The sequence below is a fragment of the Rhipicephalus sanguineus genome, chromosome 10 (assembly GCF_013339695.2).
Source record: "Rhipicephalus sanguineus isolate Rsan-2018 chromosome 10, BIME_Rsan_1.4, whole genome shotgun sequence".
Taxonomy (NCBI): Eukaryota; Metazoa; Arthropoda; class Arachnida; order Ixodida; family Ixodidae; genus Rhipicephalus; species Rhipicephalus sanguineus.
This window is the reverse complement of record NC_051185.1, coordinates 63,103,300-63,115,657: the sequence shown is the minus strand read 5'-3', so window position 1 is coordinate 63,115,657 and position 12,358 is coordinate 63,103,300. Positions and strand designations below refer to the sequence as shown.

Below are 12,358 nucleotides of genomic sequence, written 5' to 3'. Positions count from 1 at the left end.
GTACAGTGAGTTTAAAAGCTGTATAAACTTTATATAAAGGGTATGCAAGCTTGCAGTAAGCAAATGCATGTTACTTAAGGCAACAGAAATAGAGAAACTAATTCATTCATAAAACACACTAACGAAAAAAAAATCTTGAGAATGAGGCTGCTTCTGACATATGCACAACTTTCAGTACAACTGTCCAAAACGAATAATAATGGAAGGACATTAAAGGGGTGGTGCCATCAAATTTCGAGGCTATGACAAGCCTATTGTGGGTTTCCTCTGCATGCAAGGACACTTCACACGAAGGGTCAGACAAAGCAAACATTTAGAATATATTTTAATTCACTTCCAAAGTGTACCTAAATGCCCGTTCTCCCGATCAAGACCCAATGCTAGCACGCCAACTCTGACGTAGCTCTATAGGAGGGGCAACGAAAGCTGTAGTGACGTCACACCAGATCTGCTGTAGTGACGTGATTGACCTCCGGCCCAACGTTTTTAGAACCAATTCAGTTTCGCAGCTCCGCTCGCGTGCCAGCACAGGCGGCCGACGCGTGAACTTATGGCGCTGCTGCTCCATTTTGCTTCACTTGCCGTGGCCCCCGGGATCGGATACGGCAATGCACCGTTGCTCTCAATGGCGCGTTGGCGAAGCTAATCGCAGAGGCGACGCACCTGCCGCAGCGATCTTAGACGCGCGCGAAGTAGCCGCTTGCGACGCGTTGCGCGTTTCTCTGTCCTCGCTTTCTCCGTACTCCGTGCGTGATTGTTTGCGAACGGTGATCGCTTGGGAAGCAGTTATTTCGATTTAGCATGTGTGAAAGGGACAAAGCTGAAGAATGTCATCTCTTTGCGCGGGTTGCACGAGCGGCTCGGAAACGGACACTGGTCATCACTTCTCCGAATCAGGGCAGGGACTTGCAAGAAATATCTTCTGAACGCCAATCCCACCAGAATCGTGAAGACTAACTTCGCTATAAGTCGCCTAATCGAGCTGAGGGAATAAAATCAGGTACCTTGATCAACCATAGTTCGCGTTGTACGCCTTTCTCAAGAAATGAGAATTAATTCGCCCGAAAATTAACAACGGTCCTCTATTTTAATTAAAGACTTGCTTAGTATGACAAATCTAAGTACATGAGCCAGTGTCATTTTCGCCTCCACAGAAAACATGCGACCGCTGTAGTCATGATCGATCCCGCAACCTTCGGGTCAGCAGCCGAGCACCGTAACCACTGTTCCACCGTGGCGGCTAAACACAGGTTGATGGCAGTGGAATATTCGTGCAAGAGGACAGCTAGACATGTGAGATTGTACCACTATTATAGGTCACGTTTGATTATCTTTTGATGTTCCTGGAGCTTAGCTTGTAAAATAATCACGTTTTAAAATGGTTGTGAGGTTATCGAAAAAATTTAAATCTCAGAATCTCGGCTGTCGCGGCCGCCGAAAGCTGCAGCGCCGATAGGTCACATGGGTGTTGTAGCAGACGACGCGTGAGGCATCAGGCAAGATGGAACTGCTGCGCTGCTAGTTCTTGCGTCGGCCGTCGCGTCCACTTCGGAGAGCAAGCGTCTATGGGGAGCTGCGAAACCAATCTGGTTCTAGAAACGCTGCTCCGGACCTCCGCCGCCTTTGCAACGTACGTACCGGCAAAGCATCAGTTGCTACATCACTCGGCGACTTTCGATCGCTTCCTGGCTAATTGCATCACAGCCTTGTGTGGTCACGTGACCAAGCCCCCTACACTGCTACATCACTGCCCAACCTCAGAGTCCAGAAACCGAAACCGAAAGTTGTCCACATAAAAAGGCGACATTAAATCATTTGGCGAGAATACATGAATCTTGGTGCGTGTGTCATGCTTCCTGGAGCTATAGGAAACGCTTACAGCAAAGAACGCGCAAGCCACAAATTTGTTGGCACCACCCCTTTAAGCGTCAGAAGAAATCATACAAATGTCAAAATGCAAATCCACAAGGAAAGGTTAATAAATGACAATGCTTTCATTTCTGGCTGTCCAAGCAAGTAAGTCACACTATGGAGAAGGAGGGCATTATTTTAATGATATTTAATTAAATAGAAGTTTCATTTGCACACCCTACAGGAGTAAAGAGTAATTAAAACACTTGCTGTTTTACATGTGGCCTGTAAGTGGATGCCGAAAACAACCTTCCTGGCACTCCTGACCACATGACATTTCCTTGTACGTATGCCATCATAGAGTTAGTGATGACAATAGTGTGAAAATTGGAACTGCTTTACGTGTTGGGCAACCTAAAAGTAACTTTCACACAAGATGCCACCATTTGTAAAGGAACCCTGTACGATAACAGCTACTCAAGTGTTATTACAACTTTTCTAATTACCAAACATCTGCGACAGAGAAGGAGGTCCCTAAATGAAACAGGCTGCGCAAAGATTATAGTTGGTTTGCCTAAGCAGCACATGTATGAATGTGCCTGAACACGCCCACATGTGTGTTCATGGGAATGCATGTGCTCAGGCACACGTGTTCACATGCTTGAACGCATTCATGCGGCACATGTCTGAAGCAACTGCCACCACAAAAAGAGACACCATAATCGATGCAGTTGCTCAGCAGTTTGCCATGACGAGTGCCCACAAGCGTGTGTCAAGCAGCTGTTGGCTATTATTAGCACAACTAGCAGGGACCTCACACTACAGTGTGTTCCTGCGGTACGAGCGGAAGCAATAAAACACCTCGCATGCCGCATGCACGACGTCCCCACTGCTTTTCAGCTAGGCCTAAAGGACGGCATCGAACAGCTGCACGTTCCCTCCTGTTTGTCGAAGAAAATGCATGGCTACTAAGCAACCAGCTCCAACAAACAACCTCCCCACCTGCATGATTGCAAACGCTCGTGACATGACCTGCCATGCAGCTGCGTCAAATTTAGGTAAACATGAACTAACGTGTAAATTTAATTCACAGATCTGGTAAACGTACCCGCAGCGAACACGTGGATGTTGTAAAAAAAGGCCTTGGCCGGGAGCCAACATGATACGTGCGGACTGCTGAAATGTTTTTGCTAGACAAGTGTTTAGCTGACTGGGACGAATTCTGTCGCATTCGAAAAGAGAAAGTTATGAACTTGGGTGATTATCAAGAGCTGATTAGCGACTCAAATATTTTTCACAATGTCTTTATCTTTAAGCTAGGTCCAAAAAAAAGGAAAAGCATTCAAGGTTACAAATCACACCCAGAAAATACATCACTGTAAAAATACGCAGAATAGTTCACATTATTTAGAATATACATGATACTGCTAACTCACGTATGCGGGCTGTACAAGAATTTTAACTGCAGGTTATAGTATTTCAGATTGACGTACAATCTCTATCAGTTCTGTTTGCTCAAGAGAGAATCCTCTGACTGCTGCTGAAGAAAACAGGTCATAGTATTCCAGACTGATGGACAACCTCCATCAGTTCTGTTTGCTCTGGAGAGAATTCTCCAACTGCTGCTAAAGATGCTTGCCTGCAGCCGTATGCCTAACACGCAGGAGCGTGCAAATCGGTTTTGAACATAAACCGAAAATGAATAGAAAGTTGCCGGATGTCAACTGAATCAAATGTGTTTTTAATGGCTCACAAACGACAAACTGCGTTTTCATTATTATCAAGGAACTTTCACATCCCAGTACTCGCAACATTATGAAGCATCTTCATTAAAAACAAAGAAACAAGCATTCAGGAACACGTAACTAAACAGTTTATTCGCAAATTCAGGTGCTTGCATCATTATATAAAGTTTAGGCAGCCATATTGGCCAAACAGTGTCTGCATATACATTCACTACCAAGTCATCTGCAGTGACGGCAGAGTGTGTGTGTGGGGGGGGGGGGGGGGGGGGGAAAGGAAGGCTCTCTTAGATTGAATGGTCGTGGCATACGTCACTATTGAATAATACATTTTGCAGTGAAAAGCTTTTGTATTTCATCCGAAGAAGAGACACATGTTCTGGATCTATAGATTGCACGTGACAATGCCAACTGCAGAGCAGTGTACCTAACCAGCTTGAGTGGTTGTGTTATGCCTGAAAAGCGCAGTTGGCTGAGTGATGTGGTGCGCTGTCCGCTCTTACGAGCATTGTGAGAGGGACAAAACATGGCATTTCCTCTTTAACCTAATTTGACAATTACCTGTCAGTGATCAGCATTTAAAAAATGTTAATTCTTTTTACTTAGTCAATACTCAATTCAAGGACCGAATGCGTAGTACCAATATTTCATTATTTGACCAGATTTTCTAGTTTCACATGTTTTGCACTAGCTTGCTACTTGACACTAAAGAGATCACACATGATTCATGAATAATGCACACATGCACAAAAGATGCACGGGCAATAACAGTGGCAAAACAAACAGCATGTCTGGTCAAGGCCAATGTCCCAAAGCATAAGGCAACTAATATATAAGTGCACAGATGATTTTATCGAGTATTCCTCAGAAGTACAAAATGTTCTCAGATGCTTATCAACAAATTAAGCAGTGGCAATAGTACCAATTCAGTTTAAATGCGTCCTTATTCTTGTAGGTGTCTTTAACTTGAATACAGAGTCGCTACATTCTTCATACCACTCAGCATTTAAAGGCAACGTACTAAGTCAATAGCATTAAAAAGTCCGCGTTGCCCTTGCAGATCATGCCTCAGAGTTCAGCATTGCAATGTTTGGAGTTCTCTGAACTGTGCTGCCTGTTTATAGTTCGAGCTGAAAATGTCAACGATGTGATTCCTTGAGATGCATGTGGTCCCTGAAATACAACTAAAGCAGTACTTCTGGGAAAGGCGGAGGCTTCAAGAGACGAGAAGGTGTTTCACAAGGAATATCCCCGAAGCTCACATTTCAATGAACGAGGGAGAGTGTGCTAGACGCAGGTAAAAACACCGCTACTTAAAGCAGCTGCTGCCTCGACTAAAACAAGTCAGTCCCTTTGTATTTTGAAATGCTGGCTTCAGCGAGCCACAGTAAGATGACTTATCATCGTGCGGCCCTTGAGGCTTTGCGAGAAACATTTCTTCCAAGAACTTTAGAGATACTAGCATGCCCTCAAAGCAGCGCTGGAACAAAGGGAATTCGATGGAAGTGTGCAAAACACGTCTTAGTTGCCTTTATAGTGTACCTGTGCAGACTGGTCACTTTTGGTAATTTTTAATTCTGGTAAAAGACGACAATAAGTGAGGCGCATGAAATAGGTAGTACACAGACATTCTCATTTCATGAATACGACTGGGGTGGATAGCAGAACACAAGTCACCTTATTCTTCCGTACGACATACGTTTCTCAGCTTTCAGATTTTTTTACTTTTTGCGAGCACCACTTTATTGAAGATGCACTCGCAATGCTTTGGGCACATTTCGATACTTTGAGTCCCAACAAAAAGGTGCAATGGTGAAGTCCACATGCAGGATAAGGCCACTTGTGGTTTTAATAAATGCAAACTTGGCATTTTCCGTCACACCACAGAGCTCTGGCCTTCCTTTTACGACACTGGGAAGCCGTGCGCACTTCATTCATTGACCGAGACAACAGAAGCTCAGTTGATGATTGATGAAGACAGTACATTTCGACATCCCAATTCATACATTAGGGAAGAAAGATTAGGCAGAAAAGTGCGTACAGAGCGTGCATTCCAGATCAGTTATTTCATGACTGAACTTTGGTCACGGATGCGAACTTGCACTGCGTACATTTCAAACAAGACAGACACAAGATGATGCGTGAGCTAACAATGTTCTTCGTGCATAATTTATTGCATTTGTCTTCATCAAAATAGTACTTGCATTGCAACCATGATCAAGAACTGCATGAAACTGCTTTATGTTTGAAATCTCCCATTCAGGTATACTACAACGTGGAAACCTCCAAGTGAAAATTTTCATTCGTTGCGATCACACGAATCGGTCATGACGAAAATTTATCTGCAGTAAGGCGAGAGTGGCGGCATTTGCTACAAGGGCATACACATATGGACTGCCAAATTTAAATCCAAATACTGATGTCTAACCTAGGCAGTTGTGTATCCTTATTGACTCAAACGCAGGCTGCAAAGGTTAATCATAGAAAGGTTTGAAAGAGCGAATTAAGGCGGCACATTCAAGCCAAAATTTCTAGTGCCTGAAGTGGCAATTTGGCTGTAGGGATGAGTGAAATGCGTTAGTATTACATCTAATTACCTTGACAGGCAACGGTGCTGGTATTAGGTGGGCGAATACGGTACAAATGCCTATACAGTCAAATCCGGTTATATAAAATCTGAAGGGGACCACAAAAAAGTTTTATATGTGGAGGTAATTCGAAATAAAGAATATTTTACATACCGAAATTATTTCGAGCGGATTTTACAACTCTTCGGTATACACAATAATTCGTTATATGCGGGTACGACTGTACTTAAAGTTTGGCACGCCTAACGATAACGCGTTAATTAAAAAAAGGGCGCGTTAATTCGCGTTACGTGCGAACGGATCACAATCGATTTCAACCCGGAAACGATGTCAACGTCGAGGCTAAGAAAACTGGCCCACTGTTTAAATGTGGACTTCGCAAATGCCAGTGGCGATTTGGATATCGGCTCCGCATCTCTCCATTCCTGCATGGTGGCGGCGGGGACAGATCGCGGCCACCGAAAAAGAACGCAAGAAAAGTGGACGCGATGGCGCAGGGGAAGGAAGGAATGAACGAAAGAGCGGGCGAGCTCATTTGCATAAGCCAACACGGGAAGCAGTAGTCGAACGAACGAAAACAAAAACGAAACTGTGAGCCGAGCCACGGCGGCGATTACAGTACGTCCTTGGAAGACTGGAGCGAACGCGCGCGCCATGCTCGCGCTCAGCGCCGTTGTAAACAACCTCGGAAAAAACGAACATTCCCTTCCGAGAGAGACCACAGTTGGGAGGGAGAGACGCGGCACGCTCTCGCCCACTTAAAGAAAAAGAACAAAACACGTAGTCTTTTCGGCCACCTCGCGCGGCTGCTTCTTTATATAGGTCTTCCGCGGTCATAACGGGGCTACGTGTGTTTTCGCTTGTTCGCTTCCTCGAGTTCTCATATAAAAGTCAATCGAACAACGGATGAGGAGTGGCGTCAATAAGGACGCCCTGAGGATCCACGGTGACTGGGTGAGCAAAACATCTGAGAGGAGCGCGAAACCACTTTGCAGGAGGAAGAGAGAGAGAGAGAGAGAAGAAAAAGAAATAAATGATAACGCGAAACGATTAAAACGAGTCCACCCCGGCCCTGGACGCGGCCAAAGTTTACGGGGCACAGGGAACATTTTTCAATGAAGATAACAGGTTCAGCTAGTCCTCCACACACACCCCCTCCTCCATCCAACTGCGCCGAACCTGAATCGCCGCAAGTGTAAACACACAAATACAAAACGGGCGCCTCGGTCTGGGTAGGAGGGGCATAAACAACAGCGCCCGCTGCTCCAAAACGCGCAACGATCCTGGGAAAAAAAAAAAAAATGTGTGTTGAAGAGCCATGGGGGCCACTTTCGTGACCCTCATAATCGTTGCTACATACCTAGTTCTGCGGACTCCTCAGGAGCTGGGGGCATTCTTTTTTTCGCTCCCGAAAAACACTAGCGGACTGACTGCACGCTGTAGTGGCTCTGGGGCCGAAACATGTGTTCGCTAGTTTTGAACCGCTCTGTCGTCGGATCGCGCTGCGCAAAGGCGTGACCCGCCACGCGCGCCCGTCCAGCGCGAAAACAAGCCGTCGGCGGCGGCGCCGAACGCACGGCAGCCTTGAAGTCTATCGCTGCGACAGTTGCTTTTTTTATCGCCCCGATCCACACACACACTCCCTGTGCTACACGCGTCGCGCCCGTTGTTTACGCGGCCGGAGCAACACCGCAAAATCAGCCCGTCACTCCAGCGCTCGCGCCAGTTCGAACGCGCTGTATGGGCAACGCGGCATTTGGTGTCCCCTTTCCGCCTTTCGTGCTTTACGTGTTTAGTGCGCTGCGCACGCGTGCGTGCTTGCTTGGGTTGCGCGGGGGAGCGTGTGACGTTACAATGCGCGCGCCGGATGATTGGAATGACAGACACCCGATTCTTTTTCGAGCTCCCCGCGCGCGCTGCCTGCTGCGAGCTGGGGTCAACGGCACCGCGATCGCGAAAAAGGCGCGCCCCGGGCCTCACTATAGTTTTTTCCTCGTTTGCACCGAGGCACGTATACCCTGCGAGAACGAGGTCCTTCTCTAACGAAGCTTTTCTAATTACGGCCGGGACACCAGGAGCCCGATTCATGACGATTATTTTTTTTTTTTTTGGAGCAGTTTCGTTAGCCCGCCCCCACAGAATCGGCCCGTGTCCCGGCAGAAAAGAATGCCGCAAGTGTGCCGTGCCGTGCGACGACGAGGAAACAGAATACGCCTGGACAACGCGGCTGTCGCGAACCGCCGTGCTTCGAAAGTAGGACATACCAGGGCTGTCTTGCTGCGGAGACGATGTTGTTTTGATAATGAGAATGACTGAGGAGGCTGCCGCCGAACTGCTGCTGCTCGACGTTGAACATCTTGGCGGCACACGCAGTTCCTTCCCTTGGCCGGGGCCCTGGGGAATTCGGGCCAGTGTGTTCTGTTGCACTACCACATTGGTGTCCACTGCAGCAACTCCGAGCTCATACGACGCGCGACGCACATGCGAAAAAGTGAGCTAGCGCTCGGTTTCATACATTACGCTCTCTCGCCTTGGCTGCCATCTTGGCGGTGACGTCAAAACCGCACAACAGGTGGCGACACCTCCGCAGCGGCGGCTCTCTTCCGCCGCGCCGGCGCCCGGGTTGTTTATGTCGTCGATTCCCATTCTTTATCGTCGCCTACACGGCGTGGCCGGCGTCGTTCGCCTATTCGAAAGGTTCTTTTGTGGTCAGTGCTGTCTGCAAAGGTGACGCTTGAAACCCCCGACACTATCCGACAAGGTACGCGCATAGAGTACTTTTAAAAATGGCGGACTGCGCGGAGCGTCTCTCTTCTGCGACGCCCAGCTCACGGTTGAAACGCGCATAGGTTGTTTACGCTCGTCAGCCTGCCTTTTTCTGAAAATAAACCTCAGATGCTGATCCTGTAGGGTGTTTCGTATGTCAGAGTCGGGTCTTACGAGGCGGCATTGATCCGAGGAACCGCCGCGCAAGCGCAGTTCGACCCCTACACGAACCAGGTCAAACGTGCTACGTGCCTGCACGCACGTAAACAGCGGCTGCCGCCCGTTGACACCTCGTGGCGGTTTTTCGCGCTGCTTAGGCCTACGGTGCTGCACACTAGTAGTAGTTACCGTTAGCGTGCCGGAAACTCTACGCGAAGTTCTTCCGCTCGAATGAACGAGTTCGTTCTCCAATGAATGACTGAAAGCGTGTAATACACACAGCGTGAAGGCGTATGTCTAGCTGCCAGCTGATGGGTGCATATGTATTTAAACGAGATCACTGAGCGCTATCATTAAGGCCATCGTTCCTTTCGTCCGAGGAAAAGTGGTTGCTCACGCGTCTGAATTGTAACCGCTGCGTGAAAATGATCGCACGGCTGGCACGATTCGGCCGTTCTTCATTAATTTTCATTCATTCGGTTTCATTCATTTATTTGATCTCCAAGGCTGGCGCTAGCGTTAGATCGTTGCGTTTGGAATGTGACTGAGAACTCGGCGCTTGCGTCGGCACTGTCCTTAAATGAATGAATGGATCACAGAACAACGAATGGTATCATTTACGAAGCCCGTGCAAATGATTGCCTTCACGTATTGAAGTGCCTGAAGCACATCGACGCCGTGCAGTAAGTTGATGATTGACGCCAAATACGTGACGTCGGGATATATCTTAATTGCAAATGGGGCTAAAGCGATTAGTGAGTAACGCGTGCTGGGGAAAAAAAAAAAAAAAGACCTCGATTAAGTTTGTTGCAGGATTGACACAGGGATAAAAAAATTAAGAAATGGTAATTCTTGCAAGTCTTGCTTCCTTGATATTTCTTTCTCAGCTGCGCAGCATATTTCTCAACTACGAATATCGCATCGCCCATGAAACACATAACCTCTAGAAAACGTTTAAAACCTCTATAAACCTCTATAAAACGTTTTATAAAGGTTTCGTGTTTCGTGGGCGCTTGGGGTCATGCGTGGCAATTAGACATACAGTGCACGGGTCACTCTAATAAAATTAACAAAAATTAATTTCAAACAGAACCGAGCACACAGTGTTTTAGCTTTCGCAGTGCTAAGATGAATTTTTACATTCAGTGGCATTGAGAAAGAAAAAATACGTCAACATCACAATCTTATAATTGATAGAAGAAGCCTGGTTTGCGGGTTTTACAAAGTTCGCAGCATATCCCATGAAACACAAAACCGCTATAAAACATATTTAAAACGTTTCATAGAGGTTTCGTGAGATGGTACTCTTACATCAGCTGTGGCCCGTGGGGCTAGTGAATTTTTGAAAAAAAAAAAAAAAAAAAAACACCTGATCAAATCTGCAAGACTCAAAGTTTGACAGACTGGGGTTCGTGGCGTTAGCATTGCTCCATAGCATTGCTTGGGTACGTGCGCTTTTTCTGGAAACCCCAATGGGATAGCGTATGACGCATGCGCAGTGGAGTCATACGCTACTGCGTCAGTGACGCTAACGCAAAGCTTCGCGTCGCCACTGCGCATGTGTGTCATACGCTAACTTTATGGGTACGCACGATATATTTCGAGAACAGCGTACGTACCCAAGCAACGCAAGCCCCATGGACCCTGTTCAAAAACTCGTGGTAACCACCACCCTGCCACTTGCAACTACGTCACACCGCGGAACTCTGGGATACGGTTTCGCGGCATGCGCCGCCATTACCGAGCACATGGCAGCAGACGACACCGACTAAAGCTGTGCGGCTCTCGCATTTCCCGTCAACGCTGCACATCGCAACGGCGATTTGTGCATTATTTGGCTGCTGCACGAGAAGTGTAAATCAATATTAAAAAAAAAGACCAGACGTGGGGACGTACTGTTTGCCAAACGTGATCACAAGCCCGTGCAACCGCACGAAAGAGCTGTCCGAGAAGCGGAGCACATGGCTTATGCGCACGTAAACAGGAAGGACCTCAGACGTTGCACAACGTTCCTGTGTGCGGGTGTCACTTGATAACAGGCGAGTTGCTTCCGAATCTCCTCACCTTTTTGCCGAGTGTATCGCCACGGTGTTATGCGCGACGTCAATTTATGTCGAAACGTGAAGCACTGAATTGAACACAGCGATCGCGCCTTGCTTTCCGGGAGGCCCTCTTAGCTCTTCGGTGAAACGAACCCCGACTGGGCGCCAAACATGTTATTGGGTCGTGGTTTTATGCAGCAATCAGCGACGAAATCTGTGCAGTTTGAGCGCCGCAAAATGCAGGCGGCGAAGAGCGCTGCTGTAGGTGACTCGTGCGAAGTTGTTTCAACCATTACGTGCGACACCACTGACGACACTGCAGGCTGCATAATGTCCTGAACGATTCTCGTTCGTCATAAGCGCAAGGCAAACGATCAATTACACGCGCACTACGCTGAACGATCCGCGCACGAACATCACTGAGACATTTGTGCTCGGTGATGGCGGACGGAAGACGGGAACTGACGTCACTTGCAAGTTATGTATACGTTTTAGGGCAGCATCCGCTGCGTGCCTGATAGTGCGTGCATATGAACACTACATCTCGCATAAAGCGCGTACGCAGAACATGCTCGTGCGCATTATGCGAAACGCGGCGTTCCTGCGTACGCAACGAGCACAGTAAAAAAAAAACTTGCTACTTCCGTTACTGAAGTGCACTTTGTTCTCCCCAAGTTAGGCTTAACATTTCCAGCCACTTCAAGCAGAAGTGAATGCTCTGCCAAGCATGAAGTATACACACATGCTGTTTGTAAATGCAAGTATGGCTAAATAAATTTAGAAATCGCGATCATACTCGACACACCAATTCAAACATTACGTGTAATGCAAAGATCTTGTGTCAAGCAGGCTGCATTAATTTCACACATACGCTCGCACCTTTCGAGGTACAGCCATGAGTGATGCGAAAGCTAAAGCTGAATTGGCTAAAGAATTGTTACTCATGACAGGTGGATTAAAGCTTCACACAACTGTGCGCAAAGTAGCTTTCCTGCCGTGAAGCACTATTTCGCGCAGACATTGAGCCATTGCTGAAATCACGAACGCTTTTGGACAGGAGGTGAAACAAAAGACACACAAAAGTAGTTGCTGTCCATTTCTTGTGGCCCGTCCAGACATTTGCACTGTCTTTTTGCTATTGTCATCAAACTAATTAGCTCAAATTTCACACAATTTCTGCCAGCGTTGAACAACTCTCCATTGTGCCCAT

The 12,358-nt window shown here is 47.2% G+C and overlaps 1 protein-coding gene across 1 annotated transcript in view; it reads right to left on the bottom strand.

Annotated features, from left to right (window-relative positions):
• LOC119371992 (protein capicua homolog) overlaps positions 1–8,722 on the bottom strand; it is a 32,585-nt gene extending 23,863 nt beyond the window's left edge. The window contains exon 1 of the mRNA XM_037642433.2: positions 8,446–8,722. Within this exon, the coding sequence (XP_037498361.1) occupies positions 8,446–8,537 (92 nt within the window). The 5' untranslated portion in view covers positions 8,538–8,722. The remainder of the gene's footprint in view (positions 1–8,445) is intronic.
• Positions 8,723–12,358: the final 3,636 nt, after the last annotated feature.